This window comes from Oryzias latipes, chromosome 15 (genome assembly GCF_053564925.1).
Source record: "Oryzias latipes strain Hd-rR chromosome 15, Olatipes_Hd-rR_3.1".
Taxonomy (NCBI): Eukaryota; Metazoa; Chordata; class Actinopteri; order Beloniformes; family Adrianichthyidae; genus Oryzias; species Oryzias latipes.
The window spans coordinates 6,270,557-6,298,340 of record NC_136251.1 but is presented as its reverse complement, the minus strand read 5'-3'; the positions used below and the strand labels follow the sequence as shown (position 1 = coordinate 6,298,340).

The window sequence follows — 27,784 nt, the reverse complement described above, 5'->3', positions numbered from 1 at the left end:
GTTGTGGGAACACCGTGTTTCAGCTATTGTCCAGGGCGTTTCAGACGTGCTGCTCTCAGCAGTGTCAAAGTCCATCTGTACTGCTTCCAAACAGGTCCTTTAATTGGTTCTTTAATGAGACAAAGCAGGCTACACCAGGAAAAAAAAAGATTGTTTTTGTTAGAACAACTGCACTCTTACATAAAATTTTTTACAGTCATTGACTCCTTTTTATAACACCACACAAATCTACATACTCAATGGCTTTTCAGAGTTTTCAACTGTTGCTTTTCTGCTATAAATGCAAGTGAACTATTGGTTTAGTGTTAAAAAACTGGAGTTCCCCTCCAGAACTGCCCTTCTCACACCCGTCCAAGTTGGCCTTTGACCTGTGACCTTCAGGAATTCACAACAAAGTTTAAAGTTCCCTAATGATGCGCTCATAGAACCACGGGGTCTTTTGCTGTTCAAGAACATGCTTTTGTCATTTTTAAAGTACTACATCTTCATATATTTTTGTGTCACATACAAAACAGAAAAAGTCTATTATGTACAGCCTCCGTTCTTTTTAACATAACAACCACAGCTTCTTTTTCCTGCAACAAAGAGGGGGTTCATGCTTTGGACCAGAGCAGTCCAGTTACAATGCAGATGTCCGCCTTCCCTTGGATTCTTCATTCTTGCCGATCAGGAGAAGGAAAGTTCTGATGGGCGCCAATCTCAAGAAATCCTTTGTAGTGGTTGGTCAGTTCAGCAACAAAGTCTCACAAAAAGAGGATTCCTTCAAGAAGTGTCGCTCTGTCTGAGTGTGGGTGTTAGCCGTGTGAGTTTGGAGGATTCTTCTCACAATGTACCATCGGTACTGCTCATTTGGCAGCTGGGAGGTGGAGATCAGGAGGTGAACAGGGAAGAGGACTTAAAGCTGGTAGGTAAGATAGGGGGCGGCAGTCAGAGCGGCCTCTTCATACCGGCCGGTCTACAGCATACTGGCAGGGACTTAAATTGGAGACGGGGTTCTGAACTGTCGGATAAGCAAAGTTGGTGTGTTGTTTTGCTTTGAGCCTCAGGCTGGCAAGGCTGGAGTTGCAGGTGTCTCTGTACATGTAGGGGCTGGCAGTGGTGGCATAGGGGCACGTGGCTGCAGTCACTGCCACCGAGTTGAGTGCCGTGGGGCTGTTGAGGTTGTTGAGGTTCCCCAAGTTGTTGAGACCAGCAGCGGGGACTCCAGCTACCGCTGAGGGCACCATGCTGGAGGCCATGTTCATGGAGGGGATGGAGCTGGGCGGGGAGAACATGGGCTGAGTTGACAGGGGGCTTACATTCATTGAATTAAAGAATGGGAAGCTCTTGGTGGAGAGTGGGCTGCTCGCCAGGCTCTTGGTTGCCCAGTTGTTGTAGGAGTAGCCTGTGTACATGTCATCGTAGGGCTGCATGAGTCCATTAAACTGGGCGCCAAAGCCATTTTTACAAAGCTCTGCTTGCTGGTTCCTCTCCCGCTTTCTCCACTTAGCACGCCTGTTTTTGAACCACACCTAAGCAAAAGAGATTTAAAAAAATTAGGTCTCCACTCTTGTGCCTCTACGCATGTTTGACATGAACTGAAAATCAAAACCTGACAAAAGTAAGAAAGAAAACAGAATACAGGTTATCAGTTAAAGTCTCATCTATTGAAATACTGTCAAAGCGTTCCCAGCGGTTTTTTAATTATGATTATAGCGCTTTTAGCCGAAATCAAAAACCTGTGTCGTTTTCTAGGTCATAGTTGATGCAGAACAGCAGGAGTTCATTATAAATTCACCTCTGAGAAACCCCGCCCCCACTTCCCCTCTCTGTTGCAGAGTTAGGTGGGTGGAACAGGGAGCTTGAGGCCTGCCCGACGCGTTTTCTACGTCCCAAATAAGGTAATTTCTATCCGCATTTCTTTCATCTGCTCCTGATTAACAACGATTTAAATAAAGAAATACTTAGAAATGAAAGTTTAAGCTTAATTTTCTTGTCCTCTACAGAAAAATGCCTCAAAAACATGTTAAAACACCAAAAATGCAATTTTTATCTCTTGTAAAATATAACACCAATCAACAGAAATATATCTATGATGAGTAAAACAGGTCTGAAGCACAGTTTTGTGTCTTGGATTAGTGGTTCTGATCTGTGTAATGTGTAATGTAACTCACCAACATTGACAAGACTTTCCCCAAAGTAGGTGTAGTCAATCTAGCTCTGACATACTGCATGTCCCAGGTGTGGCTCAGCAATCCTGATCTATTTTAACCCTTTAACACCAGAGCTTTGGCTCCAGTCTTCACATTATTCTGACTACCCTAAGCTTTCAATTGTTAATGCAATGTCCAGCAGATTCTGAGGCAGAGAAAAGTAGTCTTGTGCTAATATGCAACACTGTACAGTCGTAAATTGATAATGCAATCAACGTGGAGATTGATTTTGATGTGGAGAAAAGCAAAGTGTTGCATGTCGGTGCAAAGTCGATATGAAAAGAGGCTCATCTCCACCTTAGAATCGGCTATTTTAGGTTGATTGATATGTCGAAGAGTGTGTGTTATTTAGGTGTCGCTGGCAATTTCTCAGATTTTAAAGGGTTAAAAACTAATATTAGAGTTGCAACAAAAATAGTGGGTAATATCTGAGCCATCCAGTCGTACAAATCCAGATTCCAGCTCAGAAGAGGAAAACAAAGACGTTTATGGATCTATTTGTCTGACAGTGGATGATCAGAATGGAGTGGAGCAGGGAGACTTTGACCCGCCCATTTCAGTTGCTGTATCACAATTGAGAGTTTTTTTTAAAGTGCATTTCTTCATCTGCCCCTGATTCCAAACAATTTGAATAAATAAATACTCAGAAATACCATTTTAATCTTCTTTTATGTACGTCATCTATTTTTAGAAAAATGCTACAAGAATGTGTAAAAAACAGCAAAAAACACCATTATAATTGGAATGCGTCTTTAAACCTTCAGTCAAACTTGTAACCTAACAGGTTGCCCTGGTAACTGCTCCTATAGACCTTTATTTGCTTAACTTTTGACCATCTTTTGCCCTGCAAAGAGAAAGGAAATTCTTTCTATAATATCTCCCATGAGGAGGACAGAATTGTTGCAATAAAACTTTAAAGATGATCTTTTTTGTTTTGTAAATACATCTGTAACCCTTGTGCTATCCTAAGCACTTTACCATTGGGAGTTGGGTCATCTAGACCCACTAGACAGTGCTCTGAACCTTTTTTCTTCAATGGTTTGTGATCTTCACTGGTGTCCATGGATTACATGAAATCTTTCCACCTTTATCCACCTTTGTCATGGTAGGGAGAACACATGAATGTAAGGGTGGGGTCATCTAAGATAGCACAAGGGTTACACTTAAATTTCAGATTGGAAACATCTTCTTTTCTGAAGACGAGACAGTTGTTCTGCAATGCACTATGTCTACATCTCCTCAGGCATATTTTGAACAAACTTGGTTTCTGAGAATGAAGAAAAAAGTAGAATAACCGAAAAAGGTATTTTTAAATTACTTTTTCCTTCAAAAACTGTTTGAAGTCAATAAAGTCTATTTCTGAGTCTTAAGCCCTCTAAAATGATGTCAGTAATATTGAGTGTATGTGTATCCAGAGTATTTGAAAGACATAATGATCCCAGAAAGGAAGTTCAAGTGAATCATTAAACAGTCATATTAGGCGAGGCTTATTAAAACTAATCATTCACTTATTTGAATAGTGAGATCCCAATGAAAGAAATGTCAGGGAAGGGCAATCTTCACATTTGTCATCTTACTCTCCTATATTTAGTGATTATGAAGTGGATTAAAGCTTTAGTGGAAAGTCTAAACTGAGTAGTCAGAGAGCTAGAAGCTGTGCCAAGTTCTACTTTGGTAAAGTTCTGGAACAACTCTGCTCTCGTTTGAACCCCTTGGTCATCTGTTAACACTCGTGTATTTGCTTTGCATTAAAATAATTTGCTATCAGACGTCTCAGCTCTTTAATCATCCTAAAACCTTTACAGGCCTTTCTTGCGCTGACACTCTGCCGCCTCTCTGCTCTCTTGGCATCCGCGCTGTGTAAAACCCGATCCTCTGTTATCATAGTAACAACATGCTGTTGACCATTAAAAGGAGTTTGAAGTGAATGACTCTTAGTTTTCCATCGTGCTTAGTGACAGAAGGGGAAACCCCACGCTGAAGGACAGATGCTACTCAATCTTTGATATGGCCCGGGGCAGCTTCTTCTGCCGGGACACTGCCTGAATGTCAAGGCTATCCTGCTGCTCATCTGCATACTGGATATTGTTTATTATTCTGACACTTGGTCCGGCAATCCTCTCTCTCCCTCTCGTCTTATCCTTATTTTGCTTTCTCAGTCTGGGAGATTCCAACAGGAAACTAAAGCTGGTGACTCCAGCCACGAATTTGGGTCAGTTCTGGCAAAAATAACACAATGCAAAGCTCCAATGAAATCCTGCTTTAGATCATTGGTCCATGTTGGCTCCATTTAACTTGAAGGGGAATCTCCAATAAGGTAAAAAATGCCAAAAGTAGTTCTGGTTGGCCCTAATCTTTCCGTAATCTGGAGCCAACCTACGGTGGCCCAACAAATCACTTCATTGGAATGATCAGGGTTGAATTTTATTTATATATATATATATATATATATATATCATTTTATATTTTATATATAAAAAATATAAAGTTGCTAGAAAAAAAAAATATATATATATATACTGTTTATATATATTTTCTTTATATATATACTGTGTGTGTATATATATATATATATATATATATATATATATATACTGTGTGTGTATATAAATACAGTATATATATATATATATTTTTTTTTTAATATAAATATATCACATCACATCAGCAATTTCAACTCATAGAAAAAAGAAGAACAGAAAGAAAGAAACAACATAAAAAGGCAGAAATAGATTCAAAATGAAACTAGTTGTTTGGCAAAATGTTTTTTTTTCTAACATTTTGGATTTTGGAATTTTGGTTATGTTTGTGAAATATAATGTGTTTTTATCATTCGTATTGTTTTTGTAATTGTACTTGTGATCTTTAACATGCTATCACGTCTAGGGATTTGTTTGTGTAATTTACACTTCAAGGCCACCGTAGAAAAAGCTCCAGATTACGGACAAATTTGGGCTGACCAGAACTACTTTTAGCATAAGATTTAAAGCAGAGTTTCATTGGAGCTTTGCATGGTGTTGTTGTGACCCGGTAATATTTGACATGCACAACATCTGCAATCAGGAATAAAACTTCAAGTTTCTGACTTTGATTTTTTGTTCATTGTTCTTTTTTATTTATTTTGTATCCTGCTGCAAACAAGGTTGGGTGTTAGTGTGAATATGCTAAGACAGCTAACGTGAAGCGGCTTTAGACTCTGTTTTGTCAATGTGTCACTATCAAGTTTGGGAGTTGCCGTACTCACAGTTACGTTTGTTTTAATGGTATCAGTCTGGTTTTTTTACCACGTTCCAAACAAGGTTAGGAGTAACAGGTATTGTAAATATGCTAACACGTCTAATAAAGTCTGAAGCTACAGTACATTCACACCACCCTTGGCAAAATCAGCAGGATACTGGACCTCGAGGCCTGTGATACTTTTGTACATTTTTGCAAACACCTCACGTGTTCACATTTCAGTACGGATCAGATAGATTTTCTCATCCTCATTATGCTAAATCTCTATGTTCTCAAAACTACAGGACAGTTATTCAAGATTTGTGTTCATTTGGGTCAAACGTGTGATCCAAAGGCTTCTTGTGTTAAATAACGAGCAGACACTTTTTCCACCCCTCCCAGTCTGTTCACTACCATTAACAGCAACACAAGTAGTGCTCTCTAATGTAATCATCAGTCTGGTAAATCTAAGTCACATCACCATGTTCATTCACTGAAGGAAACTATATTAATTTAAAATGGTTTTTTTTAATCTACAAATGTAAAAGTGCCAAACTGTGCTTGCTTTTGAATTGAATTAACCCTGGATTTGAGTTGACACTTTGTTGGGGCTGTAAAGCATCACATACATCTGTTGGGTTTCTTCCAAACACCAAATGTTAAGGCTTGTTGGTAATTTCACCCAAAAGCATTTCACTGATTTAACTTAGAGGTCTTTACAGTTCACTATTATTTTCCTTAGACTGAGAGTCTGCAGCCTTTGACAGTAAAAGACCCTTTTGGGCTTGTTTCTTCCAGATCCAAACGTAGTCGGAGCTGCAGATTCTTATTTGCATTCATTACATTCTTACCTTTATAATGTACATGAATTATATGTCTTTTTTGGCATTAATAAAAACAGAAATATAGAGAGAGGATATAATTTTCTAAACATGGGAAATTATTTTTTACTTTTCACAGAAGCTCATTTGACTTCCTTTCAAAATAAAAGACTTCCTGTGCCTAACAGGATCACCCCAGAGCACCTACTGGAAGGTTTTAAATAACGGAAGACAAAAATCGCATTTTCTCTTGTATACTTTAGGTTTACTTTGATGAGCCGTCAAGAACATAGAAATGAATTCATTGGTATACAACCCAGTAAAAAAAAGTATTTTCCAGACTATAAGTCGCTGCGGAGTATAAGTCGCACCAGCCCAAAAATGCATTATAAAGTAGAAAAAATAACAGATAAGTCGCACTGGACTATAAGTCGCATTTTGACGGAAAATTTATTTGACAAAATCTGAGAGCAAGATATAATAACTTGCAAAAACTCATATGACACAATCGTAGCAGACTGTTTATCTAATAATTTCACAGTAATTCTTTCTCATACTTATTTATTTATTCCTTTCATGAAGCATCATTGGCCAACTAATACTCTGGTTTCATCCTGTATTTGTAGAAACAGTTGTCATTTTTATTGCATTTCTGAATCTAAGAAATCATTGGAAAATAGAATATTATGTTTTTAGCCTTCAAGATCTTACTTTAAAAAAAGGTTTGCTGATTCTCTGAGTCACTTAACATACTCTTAACACTTAACATACCTCATACATCAAATTGACCCAGGAACATCATCTCTGTTCCTCACAAATGAACATAACAGGAGGTTTAACAATGTATTTATTTCAATTTATTTCTCATATAAGTCGCTGCGGAGTATAAGTCGCACCACTTGCCAAACTATAAAAAAAGTCGGACTTATAGTCCGGAAAACACGGTACATAAATTATACATTTGAGCAACTCCCCTGTGGACAGCTACTAGCCATTGTTATACACATGAGCTAATATGTGCTTTGAAGTCATAAAATAATGTGAATAAACATAAAAGTTCAGAGTTTTGTTTGGTTTTTGAAACATATGCATTCTAGAGGAAGCGTGGAGCAAACAAGGCGTCTTGATGTAAAAACCTTTACATAGTTTATCTAACACCTATAGGCACACCTCAGCCATGAATTCATAAACTTAGCTCAGTTAGATTAAATCAGTAACCCTTACCTTTCAAAATTGCTATTATTTTAGTTTTCTTCAGCCAGAGAGCCACTTTAGAAGGGTTAAAGAGCCTCATGTGGCTCCGGAGCCTCAGATTGCAAAGCCTGGCCCTAGACCATATGAAGCATTGTCAGGTGATTTCCCTAAAGTTCTGCCTTGATCATTGTGAATTCAGCTGACCAGTGAGATGTCTGAGGCAGATCCAGGATCTGTCTGCATTTAGAAGAACCACAGATGGATGTTAGAAACAAAGCAACGTGCAGCCTGCTGTCCCTTCAAAATAACAACCAAGAGTGCAAGCTATGTGACCTTTCTTCCAGCCAACATTAATTTGATCTATTACCAGTGGGGCAAGCCAGCAATTGCATTGTCATCTGTCAGCCTGTGAGCCCCCCCCCCTCCTTGCTCCATAATGCTATGATGGCTAAACTGCTGGGCGTTGCCCCATATAGGTCAACCTCTGACATTCAGGTTTGTAGAGTGACATCAGGCTGGATGGGGAATAAAACAACTTTGTTTGTTTATGGAATGATTTTGGTTGTGCGTTTTTATTTTTATAAAGGTTTTCTTAAACACAAACTCCATGGTTTACCTTGATGAGAGCGAAAGGGTTATCTTTGCACACAGTCCAGTGACCTTTTTACAATGTTATCAAACGCAGTAGGACATCATCATGAAGCCCGGTCCTTCTGTTAACTGGAAAGTCAGACCATAAACTTTAGTTTCTCAGAAGCCTTTTCAAGCTCTCATTCCACAGTGAAAGAGACACAGACACCCCTTTAGCACCTAAGCCAACAGAACATTTGGTGAAAAAAAATTGTTTTTTTAGAATCAGCTTCTTAAAAATACAGTACTTTTGGGTAGAATATTTTAAAAAACTGCATTTACAGTTGCTACTTCAAGAAAACTGCTTCATATTTATGTCCAGACCCAGCTCTCCATGGACTGCTGTCCATGAGAGGCAGCGATGAAGATTAACTGTTAACATTTTACTCCACATCAGCATCATTTCCTCTGAGTCTCAAGTCAATTACCATCTAAATACAGCCATGTCCTCCTGGATTGCTTTTTAAAAAGTTGCCAGAAATTATAGTAAAGTTAACCTTAAATCAGTACTGTATATTTCGCAGTATAAGTTGTGATTTTTTGCATCATTTACAGGGGTGTGACTTTTACTGTATGTGATTTTTCTGAAAATACATGGACTCGTGTGTTTGTTCTTTAAGAACCACTAGAGGGCACTGTAGGTGTGTGAATAACTATTTGCTACTGAATGTTACGCAGAAGAAGAAGAAGCATCGGATTTGAATCGAAGTGAAATAAATAGTCATTTGAAGTGAAATAGAGAGTTAAGTCGACTTGTCAGCGTGTTCTTCATGCCGTTATGTGAAAAACTTCAAATGTTGTGCTAAAATACTAGACACTTTTTCAATTCCTCCTATGTTTCATGAAGCTAAACAATCAAGTTTCAGTAGTGAAGCGGGCAAATATTCTCTCTACTTTTGTTATTCAATATAACTTGATTTCCCTTTCAAGAGGAAATCTCCGTTCTTCTTCCTGTATGTTTTTCAATACATTTCTCCCATGAGTGCAACTTAAAAATTATTTATTTTCTTGTTTATTGTACATTTTTTTGCATCTTATACTCCAGAGCAACTTATACCCTGAAAAATACAGTATTTACAAAGTTCTACCTGCATGTAAGATGTCCAACAAAAGGAGACAACCTCCTTTATCACATACAAGCACCGAGCACCCCTGTGCTCTTCCTCTAGCCTCGGCTAGACTCTGTGTCCCCAGGGGCTCCTTCCCTAACCCTCACTGAGGCCTCATTTCCCTTTGCAGCCCCCCAAAACACAGGAGAACATACAGCATATCAGCCTGTTCTTCATTGATTTACGTAAGGGTTAATGCCCGCGAAGTGTGCGTTATTACTTTATAATGCATGCCGTGGGAGCCTGAACGGTCCTCTGCTTCGCGTCGGACGGTTGCTTCCGCCAAGTGCGTTAAAAAGTAAAAACACACACTTTGAAAGCCATTAACCCGCTTATACCATGGTCACTTACAAAAACAAAACATATTAACCAGTTTTTAGACCCTAATTCTTGTTTTTTTTTCCGATTTGGATTTGTTACGTGATTGCCGCATCACATAACAAATAGTCCGCGTCGGGCCGCACCATATATATATGCTGGTCATCCTGATGGGTTGAATAAAGCATCAGTTCAGAGAGAAAGTTCACCTCTTACCGCTTGTTTTTGTCCAAATGATGAAGCAAAAGGTCGTTTTAAAGAAGCCGGCGCAGTGATACAAAACATTTTAGCTAGGTTCTTTTTTCTTCTTTTTTCACTGTGCGGTTATCCTGTGGTATTTCACTTTTTAATGCACACCCAGCAGCCAATCAGAATCGAGTATTCACCTGGACCATGGTATAAAAGTCAGCGTTCAGCATCCTGGGTAAGAAGCCACTCCGCTGAGAATGTTGTTTTTGGTGTTTTGAACATGTTCTTGTGGCATTGTCTTTGATGATGAAGGACAAGTATATTTAAAAAAAGCTCAAAATTGCCTTTCTTAGTATTTCTTTATTGAAATCATGGTAAATCAGGAGCAGACAAAAAAATGCTGCATAAAAGGATGGTATTTGTGAAATAGAACATATGTTGGGCAGGTCACAGTCTCCCTGCTCTGCTCCATTCTCCTTTCCTCCATTCCTCCTCTTACAGACAAATAGATCCATGTATGTCTTTGTTTGCCTCGTCTGAGCTGGAATCTTGATCTAAACTGTAAAGATGGATAGCTCTGATCTTGCTCGCTGTTTTTGTTGCACCCGTAATGTTAGGTTAGTGGTGTTGGAGGTTGTAAGCTAGCGGGAGAGAGTGTAAACCTTAGACGTCTCAGTTAATATGGGGGCGGCCGTGGTGCAGCGGTAGGGCGGTCGACCCATGATCATAAGATTGCAGGTTCGATTCCCGCCTTGCACGCCCATGAGTTGAAGTGTCCTTGGGCAAGACACTGAACCCCACCTTGCCTCTGGTGGTAGGCAGGCGCCTGTGTTTGGCAGCGGAGCCGCCATCAGTGTGTGAATGTGTGTGTGAATGTGTGTGTGACTGGGTGAATGGGTCTGTGACTGTAAAGCGCTTTGTCCTTGTAGGAAGAAAGGCGCTATACAAGTATACGCCATTTACCAATAGTAAGGGTAATGGGAAAGGGGGTGGGGTTGCTCTACACCAAAGGTCCCGCCCACAACTCAGAGGAGAACTACTGCTGCTCTCCAGAAACTATGTCCTAGAAAACGACACGGGTTTTTGATTTTGAATACAAAAGGGCATAATCCTAATTAAAAGACCACAAGGAACAATTTGAAAATCGATTAAAAGATAATCAGAGAGGGACTTTAAGAAGTTGGCAGATCTGAGTTTCAGCCCTTTCCCCCTGCCCTGGATTACGCATGATGTCAGGAAAAAAAAATTTGTCTTTAGAACAAAGAAGATGATAGATTATAGGACAGATTAGAAGCAGGGCTCCTATACACCAGTGATGTTTTCATGACAAGCCTTCACATTTCTGAGAACAGTCAGCAGAGCAACAATCTGCTCCTGAACTACCACCTCTTCTCAACATCAGTTTTTCTGCATCTCCACTTGGCTCTGCACTGAGACAGACAGGAGGGGGCTTCTGAGGCCTATAAACCCTGCACAGAGGATCACTGGCTGCCCCCTCCCTCACTGGAGGTCATGGGGAACTCCCACATGCCCTGGCTAAAAAAGACCATCATAAAGTCCATTTAGAACCTGCAGGTTTTCCACCTGTTTGACCTGTTGACCTCTGGAGACTATACAGGTCACTTGCTTCTGACCATCTTCAGCTCCAACATGCAACGACCTTTCACTGGTACCCTGTGCTAGAGAAGCTTTACTCTATGTCAGGCATATAAGCCCATTTAGGGGAATCTGGTGCAGATGTGGGACACTGCAAACACAGGCCCTCAATAAATAAGTCCAAAATTCTTCTAATTTGAAAAATTGTCTTTAAATAATCAAAGAAAATCACCAAGAAGGTTAGGGTAGGACAGAAATTAAGTCAATTTCTCTCGATATCACTTTCTAAGATTGAGTTTTTTGCAGGGTGATGAAGATTTTTTATTTCCATTCTGAATTTGCTATAGAAACAATAAAATGACTCGTGTCAGTGTGAGTGAAAAAGGAGCTAATGTAAAAATAAAAACTGCTCTAAAAAAAAAAAAGAAGCCGAAGGACAGTTGTGATCAAAGCAACATTTGCGGTGAAGAAAACTGATTGATGGATGTGATGGAGAGATGGTTGCTAGGGGAGATTTAAGTGAGGCGGAGCTGCCAAAAGAAATGTTTAAAACTAATCTGAGTGTCCAGATTCCAATAATCTCCTTCAATTGTTGGACATAGACCCTGTTTACTGCAACAAAAAGAAATAACTGTTTGATAAAAAGTAAGTTACTATAACATTTGTGGAAAACAATAAAAGCAGAACAACAACAACGAGTCATGGACAGTTAATAAAAAGTCACCATATCTAAAAAAAAGAAATAATAATTAAAATCCCTTAATTTAACGAAGCCTGAAATGGGAACTTAACTAATATTAACTGAAGGTGTGTTACTGAGTAGAAATGAGTGATTCACTGTAAATGAACTATTATTCAAAATGTTGCCAAGCAAAGAAATGATAGCAATGATCAATAATTATATAGATAAATAGTTGATAAACAATTATCAAACTGAATTTATCTTCTGTTATTTTGTTTGTTGTTTTATTTTTTTGTTGCAAAACCAGATATTTGTGGTTTTTTGTTTTTGTTTTGTTTGTTTCCTCATGCATGAAATTCCAAAAATGGATGCAAACATCCAGAACACGTTCTTGTTTTCCAGTTTCTTTTCCCAAACATTTTGCTGTTCAAGAATAAAAGGTGGGGCTTCTCCCTTGGAATACCCACCCGGACCCGCGCCTCCGTCAGATTGGTCCACACGGCGATCTCCTCTCTGGTGCTCATGTCTGGGTAGCGGTTCCGCTGGAAGGTGGCCTCCAGCTCCTGGAGCTGCTGGCTGGTGAAGTGAGTCCTTTGCCGCCGCTGCTTCTTTTTCAGGGAGCCATCTTCAGCGCTGGACTCGTCCAGCTGGTTCTGGTGGGACTTCTCTGTGTCTGGGTGGCAACGAGAAGGAAAAGGTTTGGGATGAGCGGCGGCAGGATGCTAACTGAGGGGACCTTCAGCAACCTGTGAATTAAGGGGGGTGGGGAACTTTGCATGTTGCATTTTTACAAAATCCTAATAAGAGGTTTCAGTTACTGATAAATTAAATGAATTCCAAGCAAAAGAACAATGTTTCACTTTAAAAAAATGGATAGTTTGAGCTGTGAGGATTTGTATATTAGCTGAACAGCAGAAGAACCCGTAGAATTCTGATCCGTTTGTCACAGATCTACGTCAGATGAGCCTTTACCTCCCTGCCCCTCACCTGGGGAGGTTTCCGCCCCACCACACAGCATCATGGAGGATGAATACACGGATAGTCCATATTTAGTAGGATTTCTTTTGATGTTTGTTGTTATTTGAAAATAAAACAGTCAGGGTTCAAGGCTCACAGTCCCCACTAACTTAGAAGCTCAGTTCCTTCTAAACACACAAAAGTGTTTTGAAGAAACTGAGCTTCTGCTGTATGTTCAAAGATTAAAATATCAATCATCTTTTTTCAAAAGCACCCATCATTATCTTATTTTTTCATAAGCTTATCCGTCATATTACTTATTACATTTACTGTTTTCCTACATGGTTTTAATCCAGTTTCGTTAAATGAATCCATTTGTCTCATGAATGAATTACTTTTTTTTCAGGGGGGCAAAGTGTCTTAAAAAGAGAGATAAAAAGAAAACATTAACACTGAACAAATTAAGGACAAAAAATGTCAAATAATTATATATATATACACACACACACATATATATATATATATATATATATATATACATATATATATACATATATATATATATATATATATATATATATATATATATATATATATATATATACATATATATATATATATATACATATATATATATATATATATATATATATATATATATATACATATATATATATATATATACATATATATATATATATATATATATACATATATATATATATATATACATATACATATATATATACATATACATATATATATATATACATATACATATATATATATATATATATATATATATATATATATATATATATATATATATATATATATATATATATATATATATATATATATATATATATATATCAGCATAAAAGGCATAAGAGAAAGATAGGAATTCAAGGAAATTGGTAAAAGAAAATCTGAAGCCCCCAACTGTGGAGTAATAAATGACATTATGAAAAGGCAAGTGTTAAGATGACATTAAAGCGGGTCAGGTCTGATGTCATGCGCAGCTCTGGAGGAATATAATCCTCATTGTGTGTCAGTTTAAATCAAATCATAATCAGCTATTAAATAGAGTTGTTCTGGATTATTCCACTCTGAAATGAGGATATATTTAAGGTAGAAACTCAAATAAAATGATAATAAATGTGTTGATAGAATAATTCCTGGTTCAATGGTCCCGTGGGTGCAAACACTATTGATAAATTATCATCTGACCCTTGGGAAGAGAGATCAAATAAAAGTGAAAGACCATCAGAACAGACTTTATCGTCATGTTGTTACAGAACAAACACAGGTTAATGAACCGTTTTACTTGCAAGAGAGACCAACTGTAAATGATGAGGATGTGTTGCACTGGAAACATTTTTTTTTGTTCACCCACTGATCAATAACAAATGCCATAAATGGTCAGCAGGACCTTAAGTGATCACTCCTGATCCAGTCAGCAACACGCCGGCCAGAGAGGAACAGTTTTTGGAACTTTTCTTGGATCCGAAAAGTAGGCTGGTGTGTATAATTAAGGAGATGAAGCAGCTCGTGGAGCAGAAACACTGCCTCTGCAGCAATTTTCAGACACGCTTTCACCATATCAATGTAACCACTTAATGTCATCTGTTCAAACAGAGGCCCTCCATCCTGAAGGTCTGATGATGCTGAGCCACCAGAAAGTGATGCAAATTCTGCCCCCCCATCCAGGAGCCGTGTATAATTAAGTTTTGCCCCCCAGCACTGTGGATTTACAGGACCACACATCCATGTTGTGTCTTCCTGGGCTCCTCTGCCAACTCCTGCAATTTGAGGACCTCACAGAAAGAAGTGAAATTAGTTGGCCAGCTAATCCTGAGGATCAGGCTTTTGTGACTGGGGCAGGTTGGGCTCTGTTTGGCGAGGGCTTAGCTCTCTGGGAGCACTTCGAAATGATCAGTGGGGTTTAAAAAGAGGCTCCGCGGGGCCACCAGCAAAACCAATAAGGGCCCGGCTGAGGCTGTTATCTGCAGTAAACGGACACTGGGTAAGCTGTCACTTAAAGCCAAAGTCTATAACATAATACAGAAAAAAGGGCAACCCCTTTCAGAACGACGCGCTGACCAACAATAGAAGCAATCTGAATGATGATATCCGACGGGACGGAGCTGCTCCGGGTCAGCTGTCTTCCAACTAAAAGAAACCACTCCAGAGAGCTTTTCATCAAGTCACATCTGCAAGAAAACTGCCAAATTATGTGAAGGAGCGACATCTCTAAAATTAAAGAAGTGAAAGAAACCTGAACACATTTGCTCCCACGGTCAATCTCTTCCTTTGTGATGGCTCACGGAAGCCCAGCCTGAGGACAGGGAGGCAGCTTCCTCCCAATAACCGGCCGGTTCTTTCACCCATTCAAAGTGCTATAAATATATAGAGTAGGGCTATGAAAACATGCATTACAGTCACAACGGCTGAGAGAAAATGCATCTATAGTTTTATTTTTAAGACATTTTTACACACGAGTTTAAAAATCTAAGTGTTTTCTCCAAAGTGCTGAAAAAAATCAGTCGGAAAAAAAAGATTGTAAGAGCTGCATTTTGAAATCTTCCAGAAATTTACAAATAGCTTTCACAGAAGATCAATGCACCAAATAATTAAAAATTATATATATATTTTTTAGAGTAATTCTGTATATTTTTAAAGGTGATTAACTCCCTAATCCCAGTTCATTTCAAATGTTTAAATAAATCTGATTCTGAGTAAAAGCCTTCTGTTTTCTGCGCGAAAATAGAGATGTCTTTCAGGAGGATGTGTTCAAACACAAGCTTCATTATGAGTTTAGTATAAAGGCACGTGAGAGCATTTTACACCACATGTCTCCCCAGAATAGTTAGTGTTTGACAGTTTGTTAGAGCTGCATTTTTAACCACACGCCGTTTAGTCTGGGGTTGGATTACACACACATAAACACGCACGGAGCACAAGCACATTGACTCCCACCGAACCACACCCGCGCGCCAAGACTCAGCACCTCTTCAGCAGATCCACGCGCGTTTAGGAGGCAGGCCCCTCGGTTCTGATCGCTGCTGACAAGCCGTCAGTCCGCGTCTGCGCCTCTTTCACCACCGCGCAGGTGACCGGGGCACGTGACCAGAGCGCGGCCACGTGTTCTTCACGCCGCTAAATTCACGCTCATGATGAAGGACAGGTGTCCTGATTAACAAGATGGATGCCTTTTGGCTCTGAAGCAGCAGCTGTGCCGAAGCCCGCGTGCGCTCCTCAACCATCCAGACAATTCTTAACAATTAAAATAAATAATCTTAATGATAATATTTAGGGGAATCTGGTATATTTTTAATATTTTTGGTCTAAAAAAACTCTGAAACTTTCTTATTTTTGTAAATTGGACAGGTGACGCTTTTTATGTCCTGAAACAAAACAGCTTCGCGCATCATTTTCAGTGCGGCCTTTTTGCTTTGCCTTTGAAGACGTCGCACTCGAACTCACTCACTCCAGGCGCTTTTCCATATTCAAAGTCGGACTGAGGCGCATTTGGTTGGAGCTGCTGCGCCAGACCCGCGCGCGGGCGCAAAAAAAAGACACCTCTCAGTTACAGTTGATTGAATATTCAGCAAAAAATAAAAGAAAAGAAAATATTTTTTTATATATTATCATCATTCTCAACTATTGACATGGATCCGTGCGTTTTAATAATTGAACAAGAACGGATGCAAAGCGAGTGTGGGAGACTCTCCAAATACGCGCGCTTGCGCAGGAGAGGGAGCGCGCTGTGCGGGGACACTGACCGCTGTTGTCCTGGCCTTTGCATCCCGCGTCGTGTTGCGGCGTTCCAGCGTCGGACAGTGACAGCGCCGGACTGCGGGTCCCGGAGTCCGTCAGCAGGTTGAAGTCCATGAGCGGGTTCTACGGAAGGAGACAGACAGGCCGGCGCGCGTTAGCACCTCAATCCCTGATGCGGTCTATCATGTCTGATGATGTGGAGCTAAAAGATTGGAAGATTGAATTCATTGTAATAAATATGTACTACTTTGGTTTTATGTCTCTCTTTTTTGTTTTTACTAAAACCCTTCTGCTTGTCTGGACGTGTTTTCTCCGAAGTTTAAGCTTTGTGCGTGATCTGCAAAACATCACAAACGCACAAAACACAAATATTTGCAGTTGTTACAAATACCATTGTATTTCAAACCTTGAGAGAATCTCCGGAAAAAGAAAATCTACGACTGCAGAAGTTTGTCTGCCTAAAATGTTTTTCTGTGCCGGAAAAATGTAAAATAAAATCCAGTATTTTCTTGTAATGGTCAGCTGGCGTCTTCATTTGTCCAGCTTTTCCTCCAGAGCCTCGGAACTAATTCCTCTCTTGACCCGTGGAAAGAGTCTCCATCACCACGGCCTCCGTCTGATGAGGGCTTGTGTCGTCATGTGTGAAGTGCGCGCGCGCTCTGGTTTTTGTGTTGTCCCCGTGCGCCGCGGCGGTTCTGACCCTCTCCTTTTAATAGGAGGCTGACATCAGCAGCAAAAACAAGCGCTCTCATCAATTGACTCTATTTTGGGTGCAGCGGACAGAGTGATGAAGGCCTCCCTGATCTGCCCAGCTTTGGGATGATTTGTGTTTTCCACGCATGCTGTCCCACTCTGACTCCTCCACGCGCCTCCTCCACGGACGGTGAGGAAGTTCAGGCCGGTTTGCATATTTAAGAGCCACATTCAGGGTCACTCACGTGTTTTTATTCTTAGCATCTGTTTTTAGGAGTTGGATTCAGTCTCTGCGCGCTCTGAGATTAAATTGAGTAATTATGAGGTAAAAAAATAAAGGAGGAAAACGTGGGCTGCTCATTTCATGACACGTTTGATTCGTTTTGTTGATATTCTTTTCGAATTAATAAAACAAAATCTTTTTAAGTCTGAAGAAGAGATGACATTATTATTATTTGTTGTTAAAAGGAGTATAAGTTTGAATAAATCGCTTTATTGATGCTCAAACTGCACCTGCAGAGTTTCCAGTTCCTCGTATCTCTGATTCTTAAGCTTTCACTGGTGTTTCCACTGATTGCGGTGCTCCTCTCAGCTTTTACTCAAGTTTTTGTCAAGTGGTCATTACCATCATCGGTAAAGCAAGGATGCTTAGACCAGCAGGTATTTAAAAGAAACTTTGATTTAATTACATCAAACATATGAAAGGGATTTTTTTCTTAACCCTTTCTACCCCAACAAGACAAAAAAAAATAAAAAAAAATTCTGTGAGTGCACACAATGCTTTCAAAACGTGATTTTTGGGTGAACCGACAATGAACGTGATCAAATGTTCTCAGACGTTTGCGCATCTTCACTTAGAGAGCAAATGGAAAAGAGTAAAATAGTGGAAATCATCTCTGAAGCTTTAGGAAGAGAAATGATAGCAACACTATTAAGAAAATCCACTCTCTGGCTTTCTTACAGTCAGAAATTAGTCTTTTGTCAGATCAGCCAGTTATTGCTAAAGGGCACAGGTAAGTTTCCTAACGAATTAGCTTGAGCCAGCTTTGGAAATCTGGCATGTTGAAAGCTGAAGTTTCATGAAAAGAACAATTGGTTTGTGTGTCTAGTGCGCGCTTTTTTCCTCCAAGTCAGTGCAAGGGCACTGTGGTTTCCACTGCTTCCTAACTGGCTTTTTAAACGGCTTTTTAATCCTTCATGTGAGGACAAGTGCAGAGGCTGTCTCCTGCAAACACAACAGAAAGAAAGCCTAATTTTATTTTACACTTGATAGTTACAGCCACCTTCAGTTCGCAATCGTTCAAGATAAAAGGTTGTGGATTGATGTTGCTTTGTGCTCCCCAAAGCCTTTCTTTGTTGCTTTGGAAGAAGTCCAGACAGAACCTGAAACAGGTGGCTTTTCAAACCTCTAAGTTTTATCAACAACTGATTGGCATGGTCCTTAAGAAAAGGCTTAGCACCTGATTCCCGCTGAATTAAGTGATGCATCATGAGTTGAGATGTTCTCCCATCAAATACGTGGACGCTTCCAGTCCCACTGTGCATCTGTTTCCAGTTGCGCTTCCGTGAGAATGAAAGATCGCTGCATTTCAAAACGGCTCAGCAAACAGGAAAAGCGGTCTTTTGCTGTCAGCCGCGGGCTACGGCTGCGTCCATGGGAAGAAAGATGCGAGACTGAGGATAAGGTCATGTCTCCCAGTGGAGAGATTACCTCGGTAAGCGCGCGGCCTCCGCGTCGTAGTTTTGGATTAATCAGCCTCTGATAGGGATTTTTGGGTGAAAGTTGACTCGTGGGTCAGACAGATCAGTTTTCCTCCTTTTCATAACAAAACATATTTCATTTCCCCCCTATCTTTTCTTTGGTACCCGATCTGGTTTTGGAATTCGTGTCGTGCGTATTATTCATAGCGAAGTTCTCCATCTTCATTTGAAACTGTCTCAACTTTCATGTTTATGAACTGCAGTCATGATGTGCCTCTTCAGAGACAGGTTTCCTTTCCATTTGGGTCTGTGAAGTATGACCTCATCACGCAGGCATCCTTTATGTTCACGGCTCGTCTCGCGCTTGTTTACCTTCGCTGAGCCCTTTGCGCGCGCGTTTAGAAGCGGCCCCAGCTCTTTAGTGGAGTCCGCCGGAGCAACAGCTGCCTCTCTGTGGCTGCGGGTCAAGTATCAGCGCGGCGCGGCGCTCTCCTCAGAAATATGACCCGGTACCCGGGACTCTAGTCTATCCTCGGTGTTGATGAATGGACGGACGAACGGACAGACGGCCTTTAGTGTCAGCGCGCGGTTTGGCAAAGGGGGGAGCGCCTGATGCAAGTCCAGTCATTTGGTTCGCAACAAGGTGCTGCGTGCAGCTGCGTCCTCCTCCTTGGATCCCCGCCTCGGCCCCGTGGCTCTCCTTTGCGCGCGAAGAGGCAGATCTAAAATGCTGCGATTTGTAAGCCTTCGTCACTCTTGAGTTCACAGGGGTCAAGGATATTTCCCGGGGTACTGCCTGAAGACGCCCTGACATGCTGTTGGGATGTGAGCGCGAGCCCACTTCTGCTGAGGCTCATGGCAGGGAAAAGAGCTGCTCAAAGAGAGGCTCGGGATTGCAAAATCTCATTTAAATACATATCTGGTGTGATAATAAAGATAATGGCGGGGAAGGTAGAAATCCTCTCATTTTTCGGGATCCATCTGGCGGCGCGAGCGCCACGCATTACCCTGGAATTATTCATAAACGCGCTGAGAATTAATTCCCGGGATTAAGAGTTGATTAAGATGTGTGTCACTTTGCTGTCTGAGAACTTATTAAGGGCCTCCTCGAAGAGGCGGCAGATGGAATTTCAGTCCAATGTTTGTAGATGTTAATTTGTGCCCTGCTATAACAGCCATTTGCATATGATTGGGGCGGCGGAGGCCGCGGCGGTCCTGCAGCAGAATCACCGGGAAATAATTGGCTGCTCGCGCAGACAGGAGCCCTCAGCAGTGATTAACACGGAGCTTTCACACCTCCGCCGTTTATTAGGACGGATCAAATGAAATTTCTCTGATCTGACTCGGTCTCTGAGTGTTCAACAACTTTAGGAGCTCGGAGCGAGCTCCAGCTCAGCCACAGATGCTCTGTGCTGCTTGTGCTTTTGTTTTGTCCATTGGGACGTTTTTTGCGTAATGGTTCGAAAACTTTAGGGAAACAACCAACATCAAGGTGTCCAGAGCTTTGGGATGTCCGCAAACAGAAATCCATTTGCATCGCAGTGGCCCGTCATGCGGCCTCTCAGTAACAGATGCCCCCCCCCCCCACTGCACCCGGCCGCTGAAGACCGGTAAAAGGCATATTTACATTTACACCCGGAGGGCAAACGTGAACCTGGATTAAACAAATCTGTCCTTTCCATGTGTCCGGGCTTGAGGATGCATGCAAAAGAGGAACAAGCTGAGGGCCTGCAGGAGAGAACATGCTGATGACTCCAAGAAAATCACTCTCAAATTCTAAACATCAATTTTCTTAACCTGCTTTATCCCTTTGAGGGTCACGAGGTCCTTTTAAACACCATAACGTTAATAAAATCCTTTTGCCTTTAAATCGACAATGTCTCTATTCTATTATTGGATCCAAACGCTTTATTTAGGAAAAACATATATATAAAATATACAAATGTTTGAATAAAAAAAAAAGTCTTCATGAAACCATAAAAACCTTAATAAACCATGAAAAACCTGCTGGAAAAACACGGAGTGAAAACCCAAAACAACTCTCATTTTTGAGGATTCTCTTTATTATTATTATTATTATTACTCTTATAATAATAATTATTATTATTATTATTATTATTTTTATAATTATTATTATTATTATCTCGCTTTCTGCTATAAACGCTAAGGCCTTGACTACCTGTTTTTTCTTTCTTTTTTCCGTCTGGTTGGTATTTTTGCTTGGCTGGAATATAAGAATCTTTTTAGGTAATTAAAGCATATTAAAACATACTATTTATATATATATATATATATATATATATATATATATATATATATATATATATATATATATATATATATATATATATATATTCAACTTTTTAAATTTTGTCTCAATTTAGCCTAGTTGTCATATTTTATATTAAGGAGTGAAAAACAATTATTCTAAAATACTTCTGCCATTACACAGCTGTGCCCTCATTCGTTTTCCATTGTTTACCCTTCTCTTTATTTTTTAAATTTTATTTAATCGTATTAATTATGTGGGTCCATCCTTCTGTGCTGTGATCAGCCACCTACCAAAAATTTGTATTATCTGTTCCTAACCTGTAAATCCTCTTTACATGTCTTTTCTTCTAACGTGCACATTTATTTTGATTTAGATCCGTCATTTCACCTTTTCGTGCTGCAGCACATATATTAAAGCTCTCATCGGGAGAAAACAGGCCTCACGGGCGTTTAGCCGGCTGGCCCGCAGAGGACAGGAGCAGCGCTCACACGAGTGGGTCAAATCACAGTGGCACAACGTGGAGCTGGATTTTACGCACATTACGCGCGTCTTCTGTTTGTTCCTTAAACCTCATAAAGTGTTAACCAACACACCGTGATGCTACTTTGCCCACGAGGACACAAGAAAATTGCCAATCAAAACCTGTGCTTCTGTTTTCCATCTCGGTTATGTTTTCGACGTTTACGCACGCGGCTGATCAGGACCCGTTTCCTGATGGACATTTAGATACAGGCTGACCAAACAGAGGGGACAGAGAGTGGAAGGGAGCGGGCGCACGTGCACTTACATGGAATCCCAGTCTGGTTAAATTAATCCGTGGAAAAGCAGGGAGCTGTGCTGCTGCGCGCTGACGGCTGTCCTGGCCGCAGGTTTACTGGTGACATGAAGGAAAGTTCCCGGAAGCGTAAAGAGTCAGAAAAATGCGTGCGCTTTCTTCTTCCTTTCCTTCGTCCTCCTCTTCCTCTTTACTCTGTGCCGTCAGACATGAAGACTGCGAAAGAGTGAGGCTTGATCCCCACGCGGAGTGGAGGGAGGGCGGGCGGGATGGGGGGTGGAGGGGTGGGCGTCATGCTAAATATTATGACAGGTCCACTGTGGGAGGGGCGGCCTTTCTCTCTTCCAAACACACACGCACGCCCACACTCAGGCGCAGCTAAACCCTCATTTTTCTATCACATGTTTTCAGGTTGAAGCTCTCTGTTAATAGCATTAAAATCCCACTTTGGAGAATTGGAACAAAACATCTTAATGTGAGGCTTTGATTCTTTTGCATTTTTTGTAAAACACCCAAAAGCTGTTCTCTCTTTGTGCCATTTGTGAAATAAGACCGAGGAGTAGTGGGATCAAAAACACACGTTTGCTGCAGATTAGCAGGAAAAAACTACAACTAAAAATATTGAAACAACACAAGCAGCGTGTCTCATTAAGTAACCTGACAGCCCCAAACGATTACCTCAAAACATGAATTAACTGCTAAATTTACACAACTGCAGCAAACTGTTTTAGTTTTCTACCTTAAGCCTACATAATCACTCATATCATATTTGATACACTCATTTCTGAATGTATTAAATGTATGCATTCCCTGGAATCTAAGATAACCAAAACAATCTTGGTCCCAAAATAAAAAATCCGGAACTTTTCTTTATAAAAGCGATTTGCTTCTTAACACTTTTAATGAATTTTCATTAACGATTGCCTCCTCTGTTAAAAAGATTACACAACATTTATCTATTTTTACTTTAGCTGAAAACTTTTAATAAAATAGACCCCAGAAGCAGTTTATGTAGTTTTTCATGTTTGGATCAGTGAGTAACAAACAAAATCACGTATAAAAGCACCTGGATGCCCCTCAATTAGCTAATGTGACATGAGTTCCAGTCCCAAAGATCAAGTTTCTTTTAGCAGAAACAAACTAGTGATTAAATCTGAAGGTCCAGTGCAACCAGGAGGAACATGGAGGACTACACAATGCATCATCCCTACATCATCCAGGGGGGTTTTGGTACATGAAACAAACAGTGTGAAAACACATGACCTTTTTTTAAACATTTATTAAACAGAAAAACCAGACTTTAAGCTTGTCGTCTTATGAACAAAGCGTGCACTCTAAGATGACTCCCCTGCAGAGAGGACCAGCCCTGTCGCCCTCAGTTTGAGACTCACATTGTCGATTGGTCTTTATTTATTTTTTTGCATCTGAAAATTCTCTCTGAAGTCAGATCCAGAAAATCAAAGTGCCATCCTCACTCTGGCTTGTGAAATTGCGGTTACATGTTGCTGCTGCTGCTGAAAAAACTAAAAGCGGTTGCATTTCATAAAGATGATTGAAAGCTACAGCTCAAAACAGCGTTGATGGTGGAAAACACACGGTTAAAATCCTTTCTGCAAATTTATTTAGTTAGTTATGCTGTCCAGCAGCAGAGCAAACAGAAGTGGAAAGCCGGTTATTGTTACAAAAGGGGTCATGTTCCTTTAGCAAACAAAAACCTTTGAATTTGAGCCTAAACTTTATTGCTGTCCATCATTTTGTCATCATTGTTTTCTTTTAAGTTTTGGATCAGACAGAGGAGAAATGAGCGACCCTAAACACTGACGGACGGTCTCTTCTGTTGGACACGCGACTATTGCAAAGCAGCTAAACTTCTCCCTGTGAAAGCACAGAGATGGAAGCAGAGTGAGTCCTTTTAAATTTGTGCAAAATGGAGATGGTTAGAGGAAAGCAGCTGAAGGTGGAGCTCTCAGGCTTCTGGAAAATCAAAATGCAAAACACAGGAAAACATCCTCTGTGGTGAAGCTGGACAGGAGTCACGCTCCAGGACAGCAGAGTCAGGTTCTCTTAAGAGCCGATCACCTGATGAATACGTCTGTACCTGAGCTTTGTTATTTATCGTGGCTTATTCTGGTTTACCGGGCACAGTAAATTAATCTGTGAAGCAAAATGTATTCACAATGCAATTAAAAGGAATTTACAGGAGAGAAAAAACAAGGACAAAAATCACAATTAACATTTTCTTTTCCCTCTTTTTTTAATTACATTAGTTCAATAAAAATGCAGCTTTACTGTATATCAGATTTGTGATTTTTTTCAAACCACACAACAAAACTTCTGTATCCATGAGAGACGCACTGAAATATAGAAAAAGAAGTGTCCTATATATACAGAGATACAAAAAGTGTGCAAAGTTCTAACTGACAAAAGTCAATGCCCTGTTGAGATTCCCTTAAACTTTCTTTAATGTCAGGAAGCAGATTTTCATAGACTTCTCCTCCTGTTAGGCTGCTCTCTTGTGTGACTTGACAGGCAGGCAATTCTGAATATCGTTTACATGTTCTTGTGTTTTCTTCTCTGTGAAATAAACATCATCTGATCAGAATAAGAACAAATCAGAAGTTCAGACACATCACTGTCTTTGTCAGTAGCATTACCTCTCCCCAACTCTGCTTTTTCAAGTACTTCTCGCATGTCTATGAGTGCTGATTCCACACATTTTGCCCTTTTTTTGTTTTTCCAGAGTTGAAGTTTTGCCGATTCTGCATATCCCTTCATAAAAAAAAATCATCATTTTGAAAGTAGACCTAAAGATATTTTTATGTGATTACTTCAATTGAACTGGAGGATAAAATTTTTCCCCAGAGAACAGCTTTGTTTCATTTCCACTAATTAAAAATAGAAGGTTTTTCAAATAATTTGACATTAATACTACCAATAACGACATCCCAAACAATAAATAGTTATTATACAACTCCTGATGGACGACATTCCAAAAAACTTGCTGTCATTGCCTTAATGCAGCCTCCACAGAGTCTGTTCTTCCTCTGGAAGATGTTTTTCAGTGTGATCACATTTCTAGCACTGACACACAATCTCGGATTGAATAAAATGATCACTTTTTCAAAACTCTATAAAATAAAGCATCGTAGAATCCTGCTGGCCTTCACTTACATTTCATAAATGTTTGATTGTAAATTTATCATAGCATCAGTGGATCTGAAAAAAAAATCCCCTCGAGGATTAATTGTTAAGTGTGAAGACTCCTCCCCAATTAGGTGCATTTGTGTTATGAACACGAAAACAAGGTGATGTTCTGCAGATACCTGTGTCGTTCCAGAATGACCTCTGCTATAAAAAATAAATGTTGGTAAAGTTTGTCTGTCAGAGTCTTAATAATCTCCTGTTTCTTTGTCAAAATTCATGCAGAATTTAGCAGTTGTAGTCTGCAAGCAGGACGAGATTAACCCTTGTGCTATCTTAGATGCCCCCCCCCCCCTTACATTGACGTGTTCTCCCTACCATGACAAAGGTGGATAAAAGTGGAAAGATTTCATGTAATCCATGGACACCAGTGAAGATCACAAATCATTGAAGAAAAAAGGTTCAGAGCACTGTCTAGTGGGTCTAGATGACCCAACTCCCAATGTTAAAGTGCCTAGGATAGCACAAGGGTTAATTGTTCTACAGCTCCAAAGAACCTGTACTTCATTCTTTTGACTGGAGTCAACACAGCTGTGGACTTTAAGATATGAGACTTGTGTACACAGCCCAGGTGTGTGTCCTCCTATAGTGACCTTCGCTTTTGCTCTTGGACCAGAGGCTTGCAAAATAAACCACGAAAGTAGATTAAGACGGAAAAATGATCAAAACCTGGGCACAGGTGTATTTGTCTTTCTGACACACTTCATAGAAACATTCAATGGTAGCACTGATGATAATACTGTACCTGTGCGGACTATTGCACACAAGAACAGGACGCAACTAACGTTTGCTTCAAAATCCACACAACCGACAGTGGCAGGCGAGTCTCACAGTTTGGACCATATTGCTGATCAAAAATGTTCATATAGAAACCGTCCGTCCATCAGAACATTCCAACTGAATATATGCAAACAAAGAACGTTAAAGTGTTTATCTCTTCCTAGAGGTTCTGCTTTGGAGCGATGCTCATTAAAACATGATTCTGCTTGACCCCCACTATCAGTTTAAAGTGCAACTAGTCACAAGAATTCATTTGCACAATCTTCCTTTAAAGACCCACTTCAATGAAGATGGTGTTTTTAACATGTTCTCGTGGCATTTTTCTCAGGACAGATATAAAGATGATCAGGATTAATTTGCATTTCTGAGTATTTCTTTACTCACATCATTGTGAATCCGGAGCAGACAAAAATATGCAGTTTGAAAAAGCTTATGACCTACAATCAGCAGGTCACAGCCTCCCTGCTCCGCTCCATTCTGATCATCCACTCACAGTCAAACAGATCCATGAACGTCTTTGTTCTTCTCGTCTGACCTGGATCAAAACTTGGATAGCTGCAATATTACTCACCATTTTTGTTGCACCGCTAATGTTTGGTTGGTGTTGTGGGAGGCTGTAAGCTAGTGGGAGAGAGTTAGGAAATGGATGATGGAAAATGAGTATAGACATACTCCCCGCCTACAACTCAGGGGTGAATTTTCTGATGAATAATCATCATCAAAAGACCACTTTGAAAATAGATCAAAAGATGACTGGAGTGGAACTTTAAGGTTTATATGAACAATTTAAAGGCAAATTACTTCAGCTGTGTGGTTTTGGTACAGAGTAAAATGCCCCTCGATAAAATACGACATGTTCTGCTGCTTGATGCTACAGAATCGCTTCCGTAATCTTCAGTGGAATCATGCAGACGTAGTATAAAGCTGTCACATCTGACAGACTTCAGTTGTCTGTTGATTCAACTATTCTCAATCAATTCCAAATAGTTAAACTCAAAACAAAAATTCCAAAGCAAAGCAATGAAATCTACAATATTTTTGAATGGCCTGGTGTCAGGCACTGGCATTGTATTGGTCAGTATAACCTTCTATGCTTTGCTACCAGTTTTTTTAATGTGTTTGATAAACATCCCTTTTTTCCTTACTGCAAGTTATTTAAGTCATAAACTGAGCAGTCAGAGGCCTCAATGAAAGTCTCACGTACAACGTTTGATTGACAGATTTCATGTAGCCTGCTTTCAGTGGAAGGGGCGTCCCTTCCCTCCTGATTGGTGGGAGTGGTTGCCATAGATACATTCATTTAGACCGACGCAGACTATTCACTGCTTATACTGACGCAGTCAGGCTCCAATATGGCAGCATCCTTATCACGCAAAAATGACAACTGAACTGACTTCATTTAGTTGGAGGGGGAAGAAAACCATTTTGGACGACATCACCTTCACTCGGTCTACTTCTCAGAGACAGTCAAAGGTGACAGTCCTAAAGGAATAACATATAAAAAAGGGTTAATATTTCAGGAAGAAGCAGGAAACTGATAGATGGTCTTTTAAATAAAATAATATTTCACAAGTAGAAGGATTTAGAAGTACAAATGATTCCTCAGATGATTCAAGAATAAAAGAGTAACTGATGAAAAAAACAACTTCGGGAATATTTTTGCCTCTAAATAACTCTT

At 40.0% G+C, this 27,784-nt stretch overlaps 1 protein-coding gene across 2 annotated transcripts; it reads right to left on the bottom strand.

Annotated features, from left to right (window-relative positions):
• Positions 1 to 95: 95 nt before the first annotated feature.
• On the bottom strand, positions 96 to 22,401 carry pitx3 (paired-like homeodomain 3). Of its 2 annotated transcripts, none has more exons than XM_023963546.2 (4): positions 22,138 to 22,401; positions 16,690 to 16,807; positions 12,415 to 12,620; positions 96 to 1,511 (listed from the first exon to the last, which is right to left on the bottom strand). In XM_023963546.2, the coding sequence occupies exons 2-4, from the start codon at positions 16,796 to 16,798 to the stop codon at positions 942 to 944; spliced, it is 885 nt and encodes a 294-aa protein (XP_023819314.1). In that variant the 5' UTR covers positions 16,799 to 16,807; positions 22,138 to 22,401; the 3' UTR covers positions 96 to 941. The 2 variants fall into 2 exon arrangements, with proteins under 2 accessions (XP_023819314.1, XP_023819313.1); XM_023963545.2 differs by lacking the exon at positions 22,138 to 22,401 and adding an exon at positions 17,091 to 18,384.
• Between the last annotated feature and the right edge of the window lie 5,383 nt (positions 22,402 to 27,784).

What these genes read in the sequence shown, in the direction of transcription:
- pitx3 (XM_023963545.2), bottom strand. Translation starts at nt 17,219, where the DNA reads ATGAAGACGCCAGCTGACCATTACAAGAAAATACTGGATTTTATTTTA. An exon ending in CAAAGGCCAGGACAACAGCG is followed by an intron (nt 12,621 to 16,689) that starts GTCAGTGTCCCC and finishes GTTGCCACCCAG; the next exon opens with ACACAGAGAAGTCCCACCAG. An exon ending in TGACGGAGGCGCGGGTCCGG is followed by an intron (nt 1,512 to 12,414) that starts GTGGGTATTCCA and finishes TCTTTTGCTTAG; the next exon opens with GTGTGGTTCAAAAACAGGCG.